Below are 24239 nucleotides of genomic sequence, written 5' to 3' on the forward strand. Positions count from 1 at the left end.
CGGGGCCGCGCGCACCTGCCCGGCCGCGGGGCTCGCGCGCCTGCGCGGAGTGACCCCCCCACCCTCCCGTCCCGCGTGTGTTTACGTGGAGACGAAGATGGCGGCAGTGACGGTGACGGCGACGGCGACGGCGCGGCTCTCGCGGACGAGGACGATTCGCCAGTGAGCGCGGAGAGTGGTTCCACCCCAGGCGGGCGGAGCGCCGGCCCGGCCCGGCCCGGCCCTGCTCCCCGGGTCGCGGAGCGTGCCGTCCTACCTGCGTGTGAACCGACCTTTCCTTCCCACCCCGCCCCCTCTGTCTCCCACCCGCCCGCCCCGCAGAGGCCATGGAGGACGAGGAGAGGCAGAAGAAGCTGGAGGCCGGCAAGGCGAAGGTAGGCGAGCGCGAGGCGGCCGCGGCGGGCGCGGAGGGAGGCGGCGGCCGGGAAGGGGCGGGAGGAGGCCTGGGAGCAGAGTCCGCTGCAGCCTGCGCGCGCCGCCCCGGGAGGGGTTGCTGCTGGGTCTGCGTGGTGCTTTTCCCTCCCCGCAGGATGGGGAAGCCGGGCGCTTACTGCCTACTCGGGAATTGAATGGTGCGGCTCCCTTCTCGTGAATGCTCAAAAAACACACACACACACAAAAAAAAAACCCCACAAACAACCCCCCCAAAGAAACCCTCGTTGACTGTATTGCTGTAAGCTGGTAATTAATTGCTTTTAAATCGCCAGCCTCTTTCACTTTTCTAGGGCGCTTTGTAGGTGGTACACAGGCATTGTGCTCTCCAGCGTGGGGATTTAGGGCTTTTCTTTATTCGGTGGGGATTTGCGCGCTGATCATCGGCTCGCCTTCCTTAGGTGGCATGCTGGCACTCTTGGGTGTGTGTGATTGGCCTGTGACAGCTGCCTCGGCAGTGGCTTGAGTGTGCCACAAGTGCCAGCTGTGAACTTGGCTTTAGGAGCGTTTTTCAGAAACGTGTCTTTGTAGGTTGTATTTGGAGGTCTTTGTCATGGCACGCGCTTTTGTGTCATGTGGAATAGAACTTCTGAAAGGTTCCATATACTAAGTAACACCTATGGAATTTTTGCTGTAGATAATTGTTATATATATAAAACATAGATGTTATTATATAACAATTGTTATTATGTTAATTATATCTATCTGGTGAGTTCCGATTTTATGTGTATGTGTGTGTGCATACGGAAAATCCTGTGAAGCAAACAATACAGCATTATACACAGGTATACCTTCCTTGGCATTCATGAAAAATTTGACATAGACACAATGCAAATTGAATAGCATGTTTCTTTTAAAAATTACATATAGAGCATATCTCGGCTAGCCTGAAGGGCTCCCTTTCTTCCCTACAATGAAGTTACCTTTTATAGATTATATTGTCTTCTTAGCGGTAATTGTTGGTAATCATACTTGGACTACAGTTAAATTACAACATAGTTAACTGTTTTTCTTCTCTTTCTTTCACCCCACGCCCAACAAAGGAAGCTAGGTTCATGATTTCAGTGATTAATGAAGGGTCATGCCGCACAGAGCAGTACTGTAGTAGGTGCTCATCACAGTTTGTTAAAGAAATATGTACATTAACCAGCTTCCTATTTTGAAAATGCATTTGGCTTTGCCATAAGCTACCTCTGTCTGTGGTCAAGGCTTGAAGGATCGGATGTAGCCAGGTGGATTGCTCTTCCTCTAGAATCTGTAAGTGGAAGAAAAGAGGGCATTTTAAGAAGGCGGGAGTCCCTTACATTTGTGCAGCCTGAGAGACTGAGCAAGCTTTGTGCCTCCAAGGAATTAGAAGAGTAGGGTGTGTGTGGCCCTTTCAAAAGGGTTGAAGTTCTGTTAGATATCTTATTTGCAGCTTTGGAATTTTTACTGCCCGTCATCAAAAGTATCTTCACTAAATATGGAGCAATCCTCTTAAAGGGTTTAGGTTGGACAGTCACATTTCATAATAATTAATTTGCTTGCTGGAAACAGTTGAATTGGTAAAATAGAATTGTGATTTCTTTATCTTTCAAAATTCTACTTTTGGGTAATCTTTTTTTATTAGGTTAACTTCTTTTTTGTTTGTTTGTCTTTTTGAGGCAGGGTCTCACTCTGCAGTTCAGGCTGGCCTTGAGCTCACTTTGTAGCCAAGGCTGGTCTCGAACTTGCAACGATCCTCCTACCTCAACCTCCCAAGTGCTGGGATTACAAGTCTGTGCCACCAAACCCGGCTATGTTAACTTTTATTGTAGATTGTTTTTGTTTGGAAATGAGCCCAGTTGTTGAGAAATAAGTCTGTAAGACTAACAAAGCTAGACATGTTTGCTGCAGCATTAGCTGTACAGTGTAAATGCACTTGAGATAACCTTTAAAGATAACATAAAGCAAATTGTTTTCTAAGTTAGATTAACTCAGGGAATACTATACAGCCAGTAAGATTGTGGAGACTGGTATGAACATGGAAATAGAGTGAAAACAGCATTATCAAAACAGTATGTACATTCTTTCATTTGTATAAGCATGCATGTTTTTAGATTAGGAGTGAAAAACTGGATTATAAATGTAGTTATTCAGGAGCTGAGGGAGTGCAGCACAAGACTCTGAGTTCATTCCCCAACACTGTCCAAAATATGGAAAGTAGTTACTCAGCAAATCTGTTGTGGATTCTCTTTTATGCCAAGAACTGGAAATACAGAGATGGTGACAGTCTCTCCTGCCCAAGTGCTCTTCATTCAGTGGAAGAAACAGATGCTGCGTAAGAACTGCAGTGAAGGAGTAGGGACTGGGGAATTCTGTATGATTTTTTTTTTTCACATTTTATTGAAGTGTTTTATGCTGCTACCTTATTTTCTAGGATATTTTATAAAGAAGCCTCAGTACTGGTATAAACGTGGCCTAGCATAGTGCCTGTCAAATAGTAGGTATCCAATAAATACTTGCTTATTGAATGCACGAGCAGAATGACTGATGAATCTTTACTGAGCACTGCTTTATTAGCATGGTTGTAATTTTTTTTTTTTTTTTTTTTTTTTGGTTTTTCTCCGGTACCGGGAACCGAACTCACGACCTTGCGCTTGCCAGGCAGGCGCTTTTGCCGCTGAGCTAAATCCCCAGCCCCCATGGTTGTAATTTTGTAACAGTAATCCTGAATTCTCTTAATCATATTGCTAGCGTCAGAAATCACTACAAATGAGCATTTTCCAAAATTTACTCAGAGATTTAGTTCTCTAAATGCCTTTTGTTCTTAAGAATTGTATCTGATAACTTAGTTTTACAAACTACAACCTTTGAATCTTTTCCTTCCTAATTGTTAAGTTGTTCTATTGAAAATTTACTTTTAAACTATAACATTTTAATAATAGCTTATCATGTATACACGGTGGAATACTTTATGAAATCTTTTATACCGACCAAAATCTGCAATCGTAGGAGAATAAGTTATGGTATTTAGAGCCATTAAAGTAGTTCTATAAAGACCTTTTGAGTTGGAAAATGCCACAGATAATGGCAGGTTAACAAAAGTTACAGAGAAAAGTACATGCACATGCTGATAAATGAAGACACTTGAAAGAAAATCCATGAAGATGTCAGTTGTGCCTCTCTCTGGGCAGTGAATTATAAGCCGTTACAATTTGCTTTACACTTTTAGGATTTTCCAAGTTCTGTACATCTGTTCATTTTATGATCAAGCAGAAATGTTAAAATTCTATTTTTAAAAATAATAGAGACTTACCAAACTACAATAAAGAAAATGTTGTGTGCTTGCCTAGCATGAGTGAAGCCCTGGGTCAATCCCCAGTACTAAGAAAATAAAACAAATAAAGACTGTTATATTATATGATCATCATACAAAGCTAGAATATGAGTCACAGAATAACTGGGTTATTCTCCTAGTTTAGGATCTCAGAACTGTAATTCTTACTCCAGTACTACTTTTATTATATAGTTGCTATTCTATATTATTTGACATTTATGAGTCTCCTTGCTGTCAATTTTCATCGCTAAGGACACCTGGCATTGTTTCTTCTCACTTGCCTCTTCCTGTGATGTGCTGTTTTACATTTTCTGGGACAAAAGAACCCAGAAACTGAGGTTAATAAAATGGTTTGTAAAAGTTAAGGGCCAGTAGACCCTGTAGAGTGGGCTTTATGGCACTTCAGTGTTTCTTCTACTTGGTGGCTTTTTGGTTTGCTATGGGATCCTCAGCTGTGTCCTCTTCCTTGATGTTGCAAGAACCCTGACACCAAGACGTAAGACATTACTGCATTATGAAGTTAATATTTTCAGCACAGGGCTAACCTCGTTTACAGCCTGCAGGAATGACACCACATAGACTGTCCTTGTGTTGAATGAGACTACTTCAGCTGCACTTTACATCACTTCAGTTTTTCCAAGTGAAGTTATTTAAAGTTACATAAAGAAAGCATTGTAGTATTAGTGAACAAAGTAGGTGACGGTTGTATATTTAGTACAAAATTACTCCTGTAAATCACATCGGGCATACTTTTTAAAGTTTTTCTATTGTAGCAGAAGCCAGCAAAACCAAAGTTTTATACTGGCTATTCAGCATTTTATACAGTAGGCATTATTTATTGAATAATTATTAAAATTCTTTCCTACTGCATGTATTAAACATATAATTTTATAAGGTTTGTTTAACAAGCATTTTCAGTTCAAAGAGTAGTACTAGTTGTGTATACTGTTAAGTGTAAGCTATGCAGTGATGGTGAACTTACGACGTGTTGTTTTTCTTTTAATACGGAAGATGTTAATGTATGAGCTGTTTTTTCTACACTAAAATCTCAGTATCCAGGTTTAATTGCAGAGTTGGCACTTGGCAATAAAAAAGTGGGTTTTGGATTGCAGGTTGGGCACTCATCTAGTTCACCATCACAATATGAGGTTATTGATAGCGGGACTCTTCAATTACTGTGGCAGCCAATATTAGTTATGGTGTAAAATTGTTCTTTGAATATTGTAGGTACATTATTCCACAGATAAGAAAGCTGTTCTGCATCCCTGTTTTCTTTTAAACTTTGTTGTTTGTTTTAATACCTACAAATGAGCTTTCGAAGTGGATGCAGCAGTTTGATACCTTCATCAACATTTACACATTTGTTCATTCCTGTGATTTAAAATGAATTCATGACCTTCTGGCTTTACTGAAAGAAAACAAATCAAAATGAAGCATGATGTTTAGAGAGAGAGAATATGGAGGAAAGAATGGGCAGAGCAGACTTCTTGAAATGTTTACAGTATCAAAGAAAAGTCTCTGAGGGGAATCCAAAAAAATGGCAGGAGCCCAGAGAAGTGATAAGAGACAGGGAGGAGATGTTTTTGCTTGCATACATTTCCGTCCCACTCTCTCATACACTCCCTTGGATGTAGTATCCTATCTTTTTTTTTCAATTTCCTCGTTTCAGTTGTCAGTTCCACTGACAGAGCATCATAGACCTCCTGGTTGAATGGTAACACAGAGAAGAGGAAACAGACAAAAAAGGGTAGGATAAATTCAGGGAATTGGAAAAAAATTGTTTCCAAACAAAACATTTATTTTTATAAATAAAAACGTTTATAGTGAGAGCTACACTGTGACTACAAAACATGTTATAAACTACTGTTTATTGAAATATAAGTTAATTCCTTACAATATGGCATGTAGAAAAGTTCTAAGAATCTTTTAGACATTATTATACCATTTGTATGTCTTAGTAGTAGTCCTCTAAAATTAAAATCAGGCATCCTAATTAATTGATTAGCATCATTTTAAAAATTTAGTTTGGAAAGCTAAAATTTTGAAAGTTTACAAAGGTTGTGTTGACAGGGGCAGTGAGAGAGAGAAAATATGAGTATTTATAATACTGCTAGTTGGCCTGCTACCTGGTAGAACAGTCTCTGGGACTTTGGAGACATTTCCTCATTTGTTCAACAAACATTTTTGAACGCCTACAACTGCAGCTATGAGCTTTTACTTAGCAAGCATTTATTTAAACTTTCGCAAATTCTATGCGTTGTGGGACTAATTCTGCCATAGTATAGCGCATGGATCACAGCCTCTGTGTTGAAGGATACGTGAAATGATAGAGAACTTTTTGAATGCTGAAATTATAAAATTCTAAAGGCACTATGATTGTTATTTTTTAAATTAATACGAGAATCACATAACAAAATTAACAATTTGAAAATGAACAGTTCAGTGGCATAATCCAGTGCTATGTGGCCATTACTTCTGTTTAGCTCTAAAACATTTTATCACCCCAGAATAAAACTCTGCCCATATTTTTAATTCACTCCTTCCTCCAGCTACTAGGAACCACCATTTACTTTGTATTTCTATGGATTTACTTACTCTAGATCAGTGGTGGTGAACCTATGGCATTCATGTTACTTGTTTTGCTTTTAAGAAAAAAGATGTTAATGTATGAGTTGTTTTTTCTAAATCAAAGTCTCAGTATTCAGATTTAATTGCAGTATTGGCACTGTGTGATAAATAAGTGGATTTTGGGTTGCAGTTTGGGCACTTGTCTCTAAAAGATTCACTCTAGATAGTTTATCACTGCTGTAGATAGTTCATGTAAGTGAAATCATACAATATATGACTTGTGTGTCCGGCTGCTCTCAGTGTAATATTTTTAGGTTCATCTGTGTTGTAGTGTGTATTGGTACTTAATTCTCTTTGATGGCTGAATACTATCTCAATGTGTGTATAGACCACCATTTGTTAATACTTTTATCTATTGATATGTATTTAGGTTGTTTCTCCCTTCTATCATTTTTGAGTAGACTGCTTGAACACTTGTGTAGTTATTTGAGTACCTGTTCATTTCTCTTGGTAGTTGAACTGCTGAGTCGGATGGTAGTTCTGTGTTAACTTCTTGAGGAATCACCAGCCTTTTTCACAGTGGCCATGCTATTGTACATTCTCATTAACAATGTATGAGGATTCAAGTTTTTCTGAGTCTCACCAGCATTTGGGTTTTCTGGGGTTTTTTTTGTTGTTGCTGTAGCTGTCCTAGTAGATATAAAGTGGTATCTCATTATAATTTTAATTTGTATTTTCCTGACAGATGATACTGAGCATCCTTTCATATTCTTGTTGGACATTTGTAGATCTTCCTTGAAAAAATCTTTATTCAAATTCTTTGCCCATTTTTAAATGCAATTGTTACTAACTTGTTCCATGTATTACAAATTATTAATATATATGTATAATAGCATATTATACACACACATACTGGGAGAGACTATATATGCTTATCTGCAAGCACGGTGCAGACAGAAACAAACACATTTCCAGTAGGAATATCTTCCATCCTTTTTTTGTTTTCTATGTTTTTGAAGTTTTCTGGGGTTACCAGAATTTAAACTGTTCCTTCTTTTGACTGATAGTTTCTTGGTAAGGTAATTAGAGTATGATGCTAAAGTTTGATTTTTTGTGTATGGGCTAGTGAGTCATTCCATTCCATGGCCAGCTGGTTTACAAGTGCAAGCAGTTGGTCAAAGGGACACCTGTTGGATTTTTTACTTGATCATTACCAATCCATATCCACTGTGTTAAAAAAAATTACTTCGTGAACATGATAGACATGTGTGTATGTTTCACCAGTGTAAGATGTTTTGTTGCAATATAGACCCTCCTTTTATTTTTTTGTGGTACTTCTTACCAAAATACAAGTCAGGAAACATAATGCCCATACACTGTGTAAAGCCTTGTTTGGTTTGCATGTGTTTAATACTATTCAGAAGTGCTAAATATTTCAACTACTGAAAAATTTAGCATTGTTCCAGGAGTGGTTTTGACTAGGTTATTTATTTACATCTGTAGAATCCTTTGTACTGTGTAAAATTCCTTTTTCCTACATGAACAATCTAATATTTGTTTCCAGTTGCTCTCTGGGTTATGAATCCTTTTGTTGGTTTACTCGTTAGATTTTTATGTGGTACAAAAGTTTCTGAAGAAGTCTGTTTTCATATGTGTTTTTCCCATTTTTAAGAGATCATTTCTTAAAACTTGAGTTACTTTGACTATTTCAGAACTACACTAAACTTTACAAAGTCCAGTCTCTAACTTTGACTTCATAAATTGTATTGATTGCGTAGGTTCTTTGATTTACAGATCCCTGAAAACTTAACAGTGTAAAATCTGTCTGTCTCTGTCATCTCTCTGTCTCTGTGTCTCTGTGTCTCTCAGAATTGAGCACAGGGCCTCATCCATGCTAGTAGACCTTCTAGTGCTTGATATTGAACACACTGCAGAATTCTTCATTTACTTAAAGATTGTTTGTTGTGGGCTGTGTGATTACTTATTCCTTGAGAGGAGGGGGTCCTCACTTTTATTCAAGTTGGTATTTCTTTATTAGTTGTTTCCCCAGGAAAGACAAGAATAGCAACCAACTATAACTAAACTACTATTTCTTTATATGTATCAAGAACCAAATTTAATGTATCAGTGTGTGAGGGAGCCTGTGGGGATTGCTATAGGCTTGGAGAAGTGATCTCAGTTAATTCCCCCATCATTTATATTGTGTTGACTACCTGTATATGTTGATTTCTTGAGAGTCAAGTTAGTATACCCTCTTATGGTTAAAGTATTGGAAAATGTGTGAAAACTACAGTAGCAGATGTCTACTGGAAGGGAGTTTATATGTGAAATGGAGAGTTTTAGCTGAAAATTATACAAATTGTACTTTATGTTCACAATTTGTAGAAGTGTGATGTGAAATCTTTTACACTTGTCTAACTAATATTTAATTTTAATTTGTATAGATTCCTTTCATAATTAAAGCACCCGTCTAAGCATTTTGAATGACTTTCCTTTTTCCTCTCTCTCTTTCTTTATTTTTTATTTTTTGGGACAGGCTCTCTTACTGTGTAGCCCAGGCTGACCTCAAACTCACAGCCTCAGCCTCCTGAGTGCTAGAATTATAGTCATGCACCACCACACCCAGCTTTACTTTTCCTCTTGAAGTAGCCAATAATAATTTTAAAAATAAATTTTAGGAAAAATATAATTTGAGATTTATTTTTGGTTGAGAATACCTATTTGTAAACTGAAAGATTAAAATAAAATTTTAACAAGTCTCATGATTTTAATCTTAAAAACAGATGAGGCCACCTAAACTTATTTTTCTCTAGGATCTGCACTTTTAAACTGTCTAATATAACTATATTTTTTAAAAATCTCATGTGGCCTCATATTTTCTAGGGACAATAGTTTATACCTAAGAAAGTATTTTGATGAAAAATCCTTTCAATAATTCTGATTATATTCCTTTATCCTTTATACTCATAACCAAATCCAAACAAAATGGATTTTTAATTCATATTTTCCACAGGCTTAAGTTTTTCTATTATAACACAACCCAAGAAATCAGGCTCACCTCACCTTCTGTCATATTCCTTCACCTCTATCTATGTTTGCTCTCTTTGGTTCTACATACTGAGACTACATTATTCTTAAAATATTCCCTTGGTTTTGTTACTGTACTTAGTTCTTTTCAGTCATTTGATTTATACATTTGTTAGTGTTTGTTTCTCTGTTTTATGCAAGTCAGTAGAAATTCAGAAAGTCATAGGTCTGCTCTTAACTATTTTCACATTTTTTATTATAAAGAGAATAAAAACTAATAAAATAACAACATAGACAAAAACAAAACAAAGCAAAAACAATAAAAGTGATACAGTTTCAAAATAAAATGATACGGATTAACAGTGTTGTTATATTACATATTGTTATCTTCAACAAAGTTGCTCAGATTACCAGATGTAAGAATGGAAGATTGATGAAACCAATAAGGAGAATAAATAATAATTAAAAAACATTAGAAATTATATAGAGCTTCATTAGTCAAGATGGTAGGAATTCACCTATGGTTGTTATATTGCATATTGTTCTCCTCAAATTAGCTGTTCAGATTACCAGATATAAGTATGCAAAATTGGTCAAAAAGAAAAAAAAAAAGACATTAACTGTTCCTTTCAGTAAACCATTACACTTCAGCAGTACAGTTATCCCAGCTATCCTTCTATATATATTTTTTTCCCTTCTTTCTTTTTCGCCTTTCCACCATCCCAGTTGTTCCTTCCTTTGAGCAATTTCTTCCCCTTTCATAATATCTATTGTACATTTTGTGTTTTATTTACTCTTTCAGGTTCTTGCCCTGGGGAGACAACACATTATTTGCACATGTGGGTCTGATTTATTTCACTTACAAGTATTGTCACTAGTTGCATCCATTTATCTATAAAAGCCTCGTTTATCTTTTTTTAGAGCTGAGTGACTCCACTGTATAAAAATACCACATCTTTTTTATCCATTCCTCAGTTGATGGGCATTTGTGTTGTTTCCAAGGGTTAGCTATGACAAATTGTGCTGCTATAAACATGGGTGCACAAACATCGCTATGGTTGATGTTTTTAATTCTTCTGGGAAAATAGCCAGAAGGGGAATAGCTGGGTTAAGAGGGACTTGTAATCCGAGTTTTGTGAGGAATCTCCACACTGATTTCCACAGTGATTTTGTCACTCTCACCAACAGTGGAGAAGGGTACCGTTTTCCCCACAGCCGCTCCAGTATTTGTTATTGGTTGATTTCTTGATGATAGCCATTTTTTCTCCGGTGAAATGGAAATTCAGTGTTGTTTGAATTTGCATTTCTCAAATGACCACTGATGTTGAACATTTTTTCATATATTTACTTGCCATTTGTATTTCTTCATTTGAGGAGTGTATATTCATCTCAGTGCCTGTTCTTGTATTGGGTCTTTGAATTTGAGGGACCTGGTTTTTTAAAAATTCTTTATATGTTCTAGATAGATGTCCTCTGTCTAAGGGAAAGTAGGCTAAATTTTTTTCCCAATTTGTGGGTTTTCTTTTTACTCCATTGGTGATTCCTTTTGATGTGCAAAAACTTTTCAAGAAGATGAGATCCCAGTTGTTGATTCTTTGGAGTATTTCCTGTGCAGTTTGGTTTTTGTTTGTAAACTCTCTGCCTACCCCTATGTCTTCAAGATTTTTACCTACTTTATCCTCCAGTAAGTTTAGTGTTTTTATTTTAAAATTTAGATCTTTGATCCATTTAGACTTTAGTTTAGTACATGGTGATAGACATGGGTCTAGTTTTAGTCTTTGGCATGAGGAGAGCCAGTTTTTCTAGCACCATTTATTAAAGAGGCTGTCTTTCTTCCAGTGAACCTATTTGGCCCCTTAGTCAAAGATAAGGTGACTGAGTGTGTTTATAGTTGTGTCTGCATCTTCTAATCAGTTCCATTTATCTTCAGGTTTGTTTATTTGTGAGTACCATGCTGATTTTATCACAGTAGCTTTGTAGTGTAATTTCAAGTCAGGGATGGTGATACCTCCTACCTTTCCTTTGTTGCCCAGGATTACTTTTGCTGTTCTAGACCTCTTCTGGTTTCAGATGAATTTCAAGAATATTGTCTCTAGATCTGTGAGGTATACTAATGGTATTTTCATGGGAATTGCATTGAATCTGTACAAAAGTTTTGGGAATATGGCCACTTTCACAATGTTGGTTCTTCCTGTCTGTGAACAAGGAATATCTTTCCATTTATTTAAAATCCTCGTTGATCTCTTTTTTCAGAGTACTGTAATTTTCACTGTATAGATCTTTTATTTCCTTTGTTAGATTGATTCCTAAGTATTTCATTTCTTTAGATGCTGTTATGAAAGGTGTGGTTTCCTCAGCTTCTCTTTCAGTGTGTTTGTCATTTGTGTACAGGAATGTTATTGATTTTTGAGTGTTGGCTTTGTATCCAGCTACACTACTGAGTTTGGTTATTAAATCTATAAGCCTTTTGGTGGAGTTTTTGGGGTCTTCTATGTAGAGTATCATGTCATCTGCAAATAATGATAATTTTACTTCTTTTTTTCCTATCTTTTTTTCCTTATTTTGTTTATTTCTCTGTCTTCCCTGATTGTTTTGGCAGATATTTCCGGAACTATATTGAACAGAAGTGGTGATAGTGGACATCCTTGTCTTCTTGGTGATTTTAAAGTGGAAGATTTCAGTTTTTATCCATTTAGTATGATGTTAGCTGTTGGTTTGTCATAGATGGCTTTTATCAGTGAGGCAAAAGCTATCTATTCCTGTTTTCTATAGGGTTTTTTCATAAATGAGGTTGCATTTTAACAAAAGCTTTTTCTGCATCTATTGAGATGATCATGTGATTTTTGTCTTTGGTTCTATTGATATGGTGTATTACATTAGTTGATTTCTGTATATTGAACCATCCTTACATTCCTGGGATGAATCTCACTTGGTCATGATGTATAATCTTCTTGATGATTTACTTCTTTTTTGATGATTTACTTCTTGATGATTACTGCATTATGTCTGTTGTATTTTGTTGAGAATTTTTGCATCTGTTTTCATCAGGGAGATTAGCCTATAGTTCTCTTTTTTGGTTGGGTCTTTCTCTGGTTTTAGTATCAGGATAGTACTTTCCTTCAGGAATAAGTTAGGGACAATTCCTTCCCTTTCAATTTCATTAAAGAGTTTGAGAAGAATTGGGATTATATTTTCTCTAAATTGCTTTTAGAATTCAGCTGTGAATCCATCAGGACCTGGGCTTTTCTTTTTTTGTAGCTTTTTAATTACACTTTTCAGTTTCATTGGCTGATATGGAGTTATTCAGGATTTTTATATCTTCTTGATTCAGTTTTGGTAATTCATCTGTATCTACAAATCTGTACATTTCCTCTCTGTTTTCCATCCTATGAGAGTGAGTAAATATTTTCACACAGGTATTGATGATCTTCTGAATTTTTACAGTATCTGTAGTGATTTCATCCTTTTCATTCTTTATTGCATGAATTTGAGGGTTTTTTTTTTCCTTTTTTTTTTTGATAAGGTTGGCTAGGGGTTTATCAATTTTATTCTTTCAAAGAACAAACTCTTTGGTTCATTAATTCTTTGTATTGTTTTCTTAGTCTCCATTGTGTTAATTTCTGCTCTCATCTTTATAATTTCTTCCCTTCTTTCGACCTTGGGCTTGACTAGCTCCTGTATTTCTAGAAGTTTGAGTTGCAGCATGAGGTTGTTTATTTGTGCTTGCTCTGTTTTCCTGATGTGGGAATTCAGTGCTATAAATTTCCCTCTGAGGACTGCTTTCATTTTGTCCCACAGGTTCCAGTAAGTTGTATCTGCATTTTTGTTTGATTGTCAACATTGTTTAGTTTCTTCTTTAATTTCATCTGTGACCCATTGGTTGTTTAGGAGGATGTTATTTAATTTCCATGTGTTTATGGAGTTTTTGCAATTTCTTTTGTCAGTAATTTCCAGTATCATTATACTATTGTCCAATAATATGTTTGGGATAATTTTAGTTCCTTTGCATTTACTTAAGCATTTTCTATGCGCTAGTATATGGCCTCTTTGAGAGAACTTCCTGTGTGCAGCTGAGAAGAATGTGTATTTTGAAGTTGTTGGGTAGAACACTCTGTAAACGTCTACTAAGTCCATTTGTTGACAAGTTTGGTTTGTTTCTGTAAGTTCTTTGCTGATTTTTTGTCTAGTTGATCTATTTCTTTGCGATAATGCGGTGTTGAAGTCCCCTGTTGTGGTTGTGTTACTGCTTATTTGATTTTTCACATCTGTTAAACTTTTTCTTATATAGTTGTGTGCTCCTGTACTTGGTGCATAGATATTTATGATTGTTGTATCTTTCTCTTGCATTTTTCCCCTAAGAAGTGTGTAGTGACCTTCTTTAACTCTTTTGATCATTCTTGGTTTAAAGTTTACATTGTTTGCAAAAAGAATACCTACCCTGCTTTTTTTCTGGGTTCCTGTTGCATGGAGTATTGTTTTACATTCTCTGACTTTCAGTCTGTGAACTTCCTTTTGAGTTAAATGTTTCTTATATGCAGCATATTGTTGGATTTTGTTTCTTGATCCACTCTGCCAGTCTGCTTCTTTTGATTGGTGAATTGAGACCACTTACATTGATGGTTATAACTGATATGTATTAGCTTATATTTGTCAAGTTATTTGCTTGCTGTTGGTTTCTCCTTTTCCCATCTGTTTAATTGCTTACTCTGCTTGGTGGTTCCTTTCTACTGTTGTTCTTGAAATTGTGGTCATTTTTATCTCTTTCTAGAGTATCTTTTAGTACTCCTTTTTGGGTTGGTTTGGCACTCATGAATTTTTTCAGTTCTTTATCGTGGAAATATTTTCTTTCTCCATTAATTTTGAAGGATAGTTTTGCAGGGTACATCAATCTGGGTTGGAAGTTGTTTTCTTTCAGGACCTGAAATACTTCACTCCAAGGTCTTCTTGATTTGATTGTTTGTGTTGAGAAATCTGCCATGATTCTGATGGGCTTTCCTTTATAAGTGATCTGTGTTTTTTCTCTAACAGCTTTTAATATTCTGGTTTTTTGCTGAATTTTTGGAATCTTGATTATTATACATCTGCGCTTAGATTTATTTTGGTTATGGCTAATTGGAGTTTTGTATGCCTCACTGAACTGTATGTCAAGATTCTTGTTCATGCTTGGGAAATTTTCTGCTATTCTGCAAATAGTCTTTTTATGTCATTTGTGTTGACCAAAATGTCAACATTATGTCATTTTTGTTGAACAAAATCCAACAATGTGCTGCATATAAGAAACATGGTGGCTATAATCTCAGCATCATGGCATTTCATTGACACCTATTAATCTTACATTGTTTTTCTTTGCATAATTTTGCAGCTGTTGAATTGTTATTTCCTGGTTTTTTGTTATTATTCAGAGATCTTTCCTTTCACGATCATTAGCTGCAGTGCTATCTTTAAGGCCTTAAAGTCTATCTTCAGCTTCATTCATGCAGTTTTGCCGGCTTTTGATGAAATTTTTAATTTCCTGGATAGCTGTTTGAATGTGTCATGCATTCTAGTTATTTCCTATATTGTTGATTCAAGGTTTCCATCATGTTTCTATGATTCACTATCTACATCTTCTTTACATGTGCTGAGCAATTCTTTCATTATTGTTTTCATTTCTTTGTTTACCTGAGAGATTATTTCTGATCTGATGTCTCCTGTGGCCTGAGGGGGGTTTTTTTTTTGCCTTAGTTGCTATCATTTTAGATATTTCGGGTGTTTGACTTCCAAGCTGTTCTCTGTGAGTGTCTCTTGGACTTGTTCTGGGTCAGGTGGAGGTCTCAGATTGTATTTTGCTCCTTCATTTTGTCATTTTTGAAAATCCAAAGGTTCTCTGGAGCTCAGCCTCATTCTTCTGTTACTAACATGGAATCTGCCAGATGTACATTTTAAGTAGTTAGTAGGCAGAAATATAAATAATTATAAATACAAAATTATTAACATAATTCTGGGTCTACGAAAGAGGGATATCTGATTCCATTTTTATTGCAGGGGCTTCCTGGATGGATGACCATTGAAGGAAGCCTTGAAGGATAGAGAGGAACTAGGATCAGGTGAAAAGGAAGAAATGAATAGAACTTGCAGGCGAATAGGACAAGATAGATGAAACACAGAGGTATGAAAGAGTTTGACTTCCTTGAGGAGAATGTATACAAAGGTCTGGTATTATTGAAGTATAAAGCAGTATGCAGGGTATGGCTGAAATGAGGCTGAGAAAGGGGTTCCATCTTAAATCTGATGTTAAGGGGATTGAATTTTTTCCTGTGGAGTATAGGGATGTATTGATGAATTTTTAAGCTGGGGAGTAATATGGTTATACAAATTTATATTTTATTTATTTAAATTTAAAGATTTTAAAATCCTTTCTATTTTAAAATAGAAAAGCTTTCTATTTTAAATCAGTTTGTCAGCTTTGTGAATGATAAATTGAGAAGGACAGAACCAATCAGCAGGCACCTGAAGTAGTACATGTGAGAGATGGTGAGATAGGAATAGAGTGGAGATAAATCAAGAAATGTACATAGTAAAATCAGTAAAATTTAGGGAGAGAGCAATGGAGAGAAAGATGATATTGCTACTAAGATAGAAAAATAAAGAGGAATGGCTTCATTTTTACTTTAGGTAAGATGATGAAATCAGTTTTGAATATATTGTACAAAAAGTTATGATTCATCTAGGTGGAATTTTTCACAGATTCTGTTGTGAAAAGCAGTGTCATTGTAATGGTTATGAGGCTGCACTAAACCAGACCATCTAGGATCAAATTGTGGCTCTGCAAGTACTTCCTTTATGGCTTTTAAGAAGTTACATAATCTCTCTGTACTTCTGTTTTACATCTTTAAATAAGAATAATAATAGAGCCAGGCATGGTGGCTATAATCTCAGCACTTGAGAGGCTGATGGAGGAGGATCACCAGACTGGAGGCCAAGCCCAGTCTGAACTGCAGAGCGAGATCCTATTCAAATGAAATATCAAGCATTATTATCATTATTTCATTATTGAAATTGATATGCTGCCACCAGGTGGCAGGTGTATGTTACTGTTACACAATCAAGCAGTAAAACCATCTATTTTAAAAATATGAAATACAGATTTGATTACAGTAACTCAATGTAAGCAGTTAACTTCTGGTAGGTCTCCTTTGTTCCAGACAGAAACTGAGATTAGTTAAGGGAAAGAGAGATTAGAGGGTAAAAATGCAGAGATTTCTGAGGAAGAACAAGACAGTATATTTGGCCTCACAGGAATGGAAAAGCCTTTAGAAACTCATGGTCTTCTCCCCATTATTCATTGTCCCAGTTCATAGTGTTTTATTTGTCTTTCTTTACAGATAAGCTTTGTTGACCTGCACATCGGTCTAGTAGAGTTGTTTGCCACTAAATACATTTTAAAAATAAAACAGAAATCTCTATGACAAGTTATCTGACAAGTCGCCCTTCAGAGTCTCTCATCTCCCTGAGACCTGTCTCATTCTGTTAGGTTCCACCTCCTAATAAGCTAGTGACCAAACCTTCAACGCAGTAAGTTTTTTGGAAGATATTTTAGACAACAACTGTATCGATTTCTTAAGAGCCAGCTTTATTTTGTGTACATCTGAAGAACTACAATCTAATGCTAGACTGGCTATATTGGATACAGAGAAGAGTGCTTTGGTCTGCAAGGTGTCTGGTAGGGTAATCAGAAAGACCATACATCAGAGGTGATCTTAGTGGGATAGCTATAGATTGTTATGAATATTACATTAGGCACAGATCTTAGAATCCTTATGGGAGCTCTCCCCTGTGTGTTGCTATTTTCTTGTTTCTTATATCAAGAGAAATCTCTGAAGAAAAACCTAAGTGCTTCACATCTCTTTTCTCATTAAAAGAGGGTGTGGGGAGAGATGAGGGTCTCATCGATGGTAGGAACTGTGAGCACTGTGTAGTTCCCTAGGAAGGAAATTCTACATACTTTAAAAATGCTTAAGTGTTTCACCTACAAAAAGTACATATACACATATAAGAGATAAAGAATATTAATAAGGGAACACCTGTACACGTAGCATCCAGCTTAGAAACACATACATACAAAAACATTTAAAACCTTTCTCCATCTAGTCTCACTCCTTCACCACCTGAGGTAACTATAATGCTGAATTTATCTTTGCCTTGTTTTCTGTGTCTCACACACACACACACACACACACAACTGCTGTATTAGTTTTCATGTTTTTGAATTTAATAGTATCATTATATGAAGTCTTCAGTGATTTGCTTTTTGTTCAGTATCACGTAGAATGTTTTTACTCTTACCCAATATTCTGTTGTAGGCATTTACCTGTGTCCAGCCTCGTATCATCCTCGTATCAGGGAGTGCGTGATTTCCAGTTTTGTTGCCATTATAAATACTGTTGCTAAGTTTTGTCTGAACATGTAAGGTGTAGATTTATGCAGAGATGATCCCATTGTCCTTTAGTCCTTGAGAGATAGTATTGCAAGGATGAGGTAGAAAGAGGGAGCGAAGTCAAAAGCAAACTCATTTTTGCCTGTTTTTTATTTACTTGGTTTCATCATACAAGTGATCTCTGACAGGTGTCCCTGGGTGGGACACCCAATACCCAGTATCCATCAACGTGGACCACTGTATTGACCAGATATAGCAGTTACTTAATTTTTTACTTGGTCTTTCCTACAAAGATATATGCTTATCAGAGGAATTATCTATAATCTAACCTAATAAGTGAACAAATTCAGGTGATAAACTCACATGCACTTATGCTGCTAAGAGTATGACTACTTACTGCAGATACACCTTTTTTTAGATGTTCTCCATTATATAAACTGTATGGTATCATTTTTTAAGTTTTAATAGGATTCAGTTTCATAATATGCAGAAACTAGATAAGTTTAGAGCAAAGTACCATTCCACTCACTGTTCATTATTTGTAATAATTGAGGTGACAGTGAAATGAAGCAGAGGTAGGTGGCTTCTGAACAGTATTGTCTATTTCTTGAAATGAGATTTCTAGTAGGTACGTAGTTTCATTACCCTTTTAAAAATAATTGTATGAATACAATAAGCATTGTTAATTCCCTACCACTCTGTTTGTAACTCTGTAATGTCTGTACTGATCCTTTGCTATTTTGTAAAACGTCGATCTGTTAGTATTTTCCTCCTCTTATTTCTAAAATTAAAAAAAAAAATAATTGTATGAACACAAGGCCCCATGATGACTTTATAGGTGAATATTCCTTACAGATATTTAGGGGAAGAAGGTGGTGAAGATTTGTAGAGAAGAAAAAAATAGCTCATACTCTTATAACCTTCAAGTAATCACTTTAAACAATTCATGGTTCTTTATTCTTTGCCTGTATACATAAGTATGCTTTTAAACTTTTCTTGACACATCTCTGAAATTCTGTCCTCGTTTTTGACCCAAATTTATGTTGAAAGAATTTCCCCACATTAAAAAAATTTTAACCATCTTTTGACAGATACATAATATTAGATTGCATGGTTGTTCAGTAATATAACCATGAACCTGATATATGATCTTAGTTGTTTTTTTTTTTTAAGAAACTGTATTAAGTATTCTGAAGTTCTGAGGAATAGTACCTAAAGTTACTACTTAATAATGGCCCTTCTCCGTGAAAATGTTTTTTGTTACTCAACAAATTTTTTTTTTTTTTTTTTTTTTGGTTTTTCTCCAGTACCGGGAACCGAACTCATGACCTTGCGCTTGCCAGGCAGGCGCTTTGCTGCTGAGCTAAATCCCCAGCCCTCAACAAATATTTATTGAGCACCTATGTATAGTTATTGTTCTAGGTTTAGAGTATATAATTTTTTATTTTGATTAAAAATCCATATCTTACTGGAGATTATTTGCCAATTATTTGTTCTGAAGTAATAAGACTTCATACAATCATTAACATGATACTAAAATGTTTTGACAGTACTGTGTACTTAAACATAATTTGCCTATATTATTTCATTATAAGTCATTTCATTTTTTATTCTACATCTGTCATCCGTTTTTCGTTTGGAAACATTTAGAGCTGGTATGATAGAGTGTATGCCTTTAATCCCAGCACTGAGGTGGCTGAGGCAGAAAGAATGTGAGTTCAAGGCCAGCCTGGGCTACACTGCAGGACCTTATCTTAAAAAAAAGTCTAGACTCATTTAGTAATGGACACATTAACTTGTTTTTTTAAAGCAACAGTTTACAGCTTTTCATAAAGGAGAATGCTAGTTTTTTTTTTCCCTTATAATTGAGGATAGAAAGAGGAGAAAGGATAAGAGACAATTAAAAAATTTCAAGTGGAAAAAAATCTTAAAAGCTCCTTCTAGTATATAATAATATGTCTTCATTGTACCTTTGAACAAACTAAGTTCTGTCAAGGCTAAATGGTTTGTCTAGTGTTATAAAACCTATTTGTTAGTCTCTGTAGACATAACAGTCCAGTACTCTATTGTATTCTTTTTGAAATTCAACAAGTATTTGTGTCTATTGTATGCCCAGACAATAAATACAACAAAGGTACAAAATTATGAGAATTCTTTCAGTTACAGAATCTGTTTTCTTCCTAGACATTGAGCGTGTTCTAAGCCCTTTGTCTAAAACATGAAAACAAAAAACATTGCATTGGATGACAGTGTATGATAGAAATTGATTCAGTGGCTCGATAATGTAAAGTCTTGTGGTCTTTTCTATTCTTGATTTCCTTAAGTCTGTATGGCACTATTATTTATCAGCAGATTTTTTTTTTTTTTTTAACTGAGGAAAGGTTAAGGTCTTACTGTGTTGTCCAGGGTGACCTCAGACTCCTGTGCTCAAATGAGCCTCCCATCTCAGCCACCTGAGTAGCTGGGACTACAGGTGTGCCTCTAGGCCTGATTTTATACATTTTTGATATTGTTGGAAAATATACTTCAAATTGTCCTTAAAATTATTGCTTCTGTTTTCTTTGTCTTTAGTTACCCTATTTGAGCTATGTATCCAAATGGTCTCTTAAAGCAATTGTTGTAATTTTCTTTTTGTTTCCACAGTTAGGCCACCAAATTTTTGTTGAACAGTTTGTACAGCAGTTATCATTCATTAAGGGATATTTTAAAAGGTTTAAAAGCAGCATTGGCAAGTACAGTAGCCACCATAATTAGAATTCCTTAGGATTTCTTCAATTGTCTACATCAAAAACAAAATCACTCTTCGTAGCTATTTTTGAGCACTACAGAGACTAGATTACACATTTGAAATATTTTGTAATACTCTCTTTGTGGGTTGTGTGCTGTTGTGTTCATTTTTCCTCTAGATTCAGAAAAATACTGGGTCAGTTTGGTGATTTCATGTACTCATATCTTTGAAGTTAGTGTTCTAGGATTGTGATATATAATGACAAAGGAAAAGAGTGAGAGTACTCGGGAAACAAATTGGTACAATGGAAAGTTGCATATTCTGTTTTTGATATGTACTGATTATGATTTTGGGCAGGTAGTTTGTATTATTCTTTTCTCAATAAATGTTTTCTAATATTTTCTCATATCTCTATCCAAATTGTTGTGGGCTGTTTCTGTTGTGGGCTATCTTAGTGCTTGTGCTTTAAAAAAAAAAAAAAAAAAAAAACACTTTTTATCACTAGAAATTAGATATTTGTGTTTAACTGTTCTGTTTCACTTTTTTGATTTTCCGACCTGATAATAGTTCATGGGAGTTGTGTTTGCATCTGTTGTGTTCATATTGTATGCCCTATCTTAGCATACACCTTGGACACATTGTGGACAGTTGATAAATGTTCATTGAATAAATGAACTGCCTACTTACTACCTGACATATGCTAAATTGAATCCTCCATAGAGATAAAACCGTGCAACCACATCTCTTTGGGAAAACCTTTGAGAAAATCAGCACAAGGCAGGTTTCTGTGCCACCTCCATATACATTGAATGACTGAGTTTAAGAAATTGTGCTCTAACTGTTCACTTTTACTTCTCACAATTGGTGAAATTACAATTTGGTATAGACTGGAAAGTCCTTCTGTTGGGATGATATATTCTGACTCATGGCTAGTACAGTGCCTGGCGCATTGTAAACACTCAGCAAGTATGCAAAAACCTACACAGATTTCAATTAGTCATTTTTTAAAGGGGCATTATAAAAACTTGGCATGTTTTCATACATTTTGAAAATTCATTTATTAAAATGATCATTTACAGCATTCAAATCTTGAGTTTAAGGAATAAATTATTATTTATGACTGGTCATTTATTCATCATCTTGTCAAGGTAGGATATTTGCTTGGGATCTGAACCAATTTTGAAAGACAAATGTATATGGCCATACTGTCTTTCCAGTAATTCTTGCAACTATTTCTGTCACTACATATGTTAACATTTTTATAATTGGCTTCCAAATGACAAACACAGATGGCTGTAGTCTGAATTTTCAGCATGTTTTAGAATAAATGTTTCCTCAGTAATTTAAAGTGTAGCATTTCAGAGTCAGATGGTTATCTAATTGAGTTTTTTGCTTATTTACTAGCTTGCCATTTTTCAGATTTAAAATAAAACTGACTTAATAGCTATAAGAAATAGAATATGTGATACGGTCTGTTCCTTCCTTCACATTTTTATCTAACAGAAACCTGTTGTGATACAATTTTCCTGAGAACTTAAGTTTTGTCTGTGTTTTTCTTGGTAGAGGAGGGAGACTATAGTAAGAGAGATTAATGTTTTCATTTATTTAATAAGTAGATAATGATTAATTTTTAATTTTTTCTCTTTTTTGTCTTTTGAGACAAGGTCTTACTGTGTAGTTCAGGCTGCCCTGAAGCTCAATGTGTAACATAGGCTGGCCGTGAACTTGTGGCAGTTCTCTTGCCTCAGCCTCTCCAGTGCTGGGATTACCAGCGTGCACCGCCTCATCCGGCTGATAATGATTAATTTTAATTTTGAAATCATGGACCCTTTTTATGAAGTAGAATTAGACATATCTCTTTATTATCTTAGTTCTCAGGTTTTGTGGAGCTACTTAAAACTGTTGCTGTACAGTAACTTCTCTGTAAAAGATAAATTACTCTTTTTTGTGCAACATATATTTATTGAGTTTTGTTCTAGGCTTGAATATATAGAAGTGAACAAAAGTCTTTGCCACCATGGAGCTTACTTTGTTTAAAAAAATACTACTTCATATATTCAATCTAGACATAAAACAATGTTTTTATAATTTTATCTTTAGATGTGGTTTATTTTAAATACTATAATAGAGCTATTCTACTTTCCATTCCCTTTGTACTGTCTTTATTTACTAGGTTCATTTAGTCATGGATAGTGTCTGAGTCCTTTTTTTAAAGAAATGTTTTATTATGCAGAGTTTTAGTTTTACTCATTGGTTATGTAGTTACCCATTGAATAAATATAAAATATATATAACGACAATTTTGAATTTTAAACAAAATTGTAGTCTTTGCTTTGATATACTCTTGTTTAAACATATTCTAATGCAGACAACATATTTGAAGAAGTTTCTGAAATTGGATGTAAACATTGTGTCATTATTATGAATTTTTTTGGCATTGCATTCTCTCTCAGAGATTTTTTTTAAGCTTTTTTTTTTAATGCCTGGACCTCTGATTCTATTTACAGATAATATATTTACTAGTAGTCCAGTTAGTATATTTTTAAGAATGGATCTGTTATTCTTCAAAGTAGTTTTAAGTGCATTCCAACAGCTTAATAATACACAGCTAGACACAACTGTTCTTGCACCTGTTTCTCAAGCAGACATGAGTTGGAATAACAGGGTAGTTGCTAAATAATTAGGAAAAAATGTAAGTGTTACTCGTTTCTATATTCTGTAAGGCTAACAATGAGCTAATAATGATATGAGTTAAATATCTTCTAAGTAAATAGGACATTTCTATATATTTTTCATCTATAGTGGGTAAGTATAAATTATACTGTATGTTATTTAGTAGACAGCATGCTTGTGGCCTGTTTTGATAGTTAACATTACCATTATTAACAAGATCACTTTAATACTCTGTATAATAAAAATTTTATTGGCCATCTTTCGTGGGGCTAATTAATAGGTCTAGTATTTCCTTTTTTTAAGGCATAGAGGAATTTATAGCTGGTCTTATATTTTATCTTCTTTTAGTATGATTATAATAGCTCAAATTAAATTTAGAAATTCATTGGTAGTGTTTGTTTCGTATAAAATTATAAAATTAATTGTATCAGAAAAGGAAATTTAAATGAGAAAAAGAAAAAAAAAAACCTGTAATCCCAAATCTAGAAATGCACCAAAATTGTTATCTTAATAGTTTTCCATCATTTACCTATACCTGTAAGTATAATGTTATTAAAATTCAAGCCGGATATATACAGTTGTTGAAGGCTGTGAATCTGAGATTGGCCTTGTCTTTTTAAAAAGGAAGTGTTGTGTTGTGTTTTATTTCCTGTAGCTCGCCCAGTTTCGTCAAAGAAAAGCTCAATCTGATGGGCAGAATCCTCCCAAGAAGCAGAAAAAAAAGAAAAAAACCTCAAGCAGTAAACATGATGTGCACAGTTTGAATACTGATCAATCGCAGAGTGAGGAGATGTACATAAATAGTTCTCAGGGAGTAGGATCAGTCTTGACTCCTGAATCAACAGGAAAGAGAACTCTGCACAGTGGAGAAGTAATCAAGCGTGACCAGGTCTTCTCTGTTGAAGTAAGTATGCATGCAGATTTCTACACGTTAAAATTCTAAATGGAAAATAGTTACTAGCACCTCATGCAATTTGATCATAATTTTTGTATCTGCAAACATCAGTACTATAGTAACTAAACAGACCTAAAATATTTAGTAATCTCTCTTTAGAATGAAGCTTTCGCAAGCTTCATTCTATAAACATTTTTGAGCA

The 24239-nt window shown here is 35.3% G+C and overlaps 1 protein-coding gene across 7 annotated transcripts in view; it reads left to right on the forward strand.

Moving 5' to 3' along the window:
- The first annotated feature begins 85 nt into the window (after nucleotides 1-85).
- Nucleotides 86-24239, forward strand: part of Akap9 (A kinase (PRKA) anchor protein 9) — a 157836-nt gene continuing 133682 nt past the window's right edge. For all 7 annotated transcript variants that reach the window (XM_005388001.2, XM_013515942.1, XM_013515944.1 and 4 more), the window contains exons 1-2: nucleotides 86-374; nucleotides 23798-24046. In XM_005388001.2, coding sequence (XP_005388058.1) covers nucleotides 327-374; nucleotides 23798-24046 — 297 coding nt within the window. In that variant the 5' untranslated portion in view covers nucleotides 86-326. The remainder of the gene's footprint in view (nucleotides 375-23797; nucleotides 24047-24239) is intronic.

The sequence above is a fragment of the Chinchilla lanigera genome, unplaced genomic scaffold (genome assembly GCF_000276665.1).
Source record: "Chinchilla lanigera isolate Chin_1 unplaced genomic scaffold, ChiLan1.0 scaffold00031, whole genome shotgun sequence".
NCBI classification, from domain to species: Eukaryota; Metazoa; Chordata; class Mammalia; order Rodentia; family Chinchillidae; genus Chinchilla; species Chinchilla lanigera.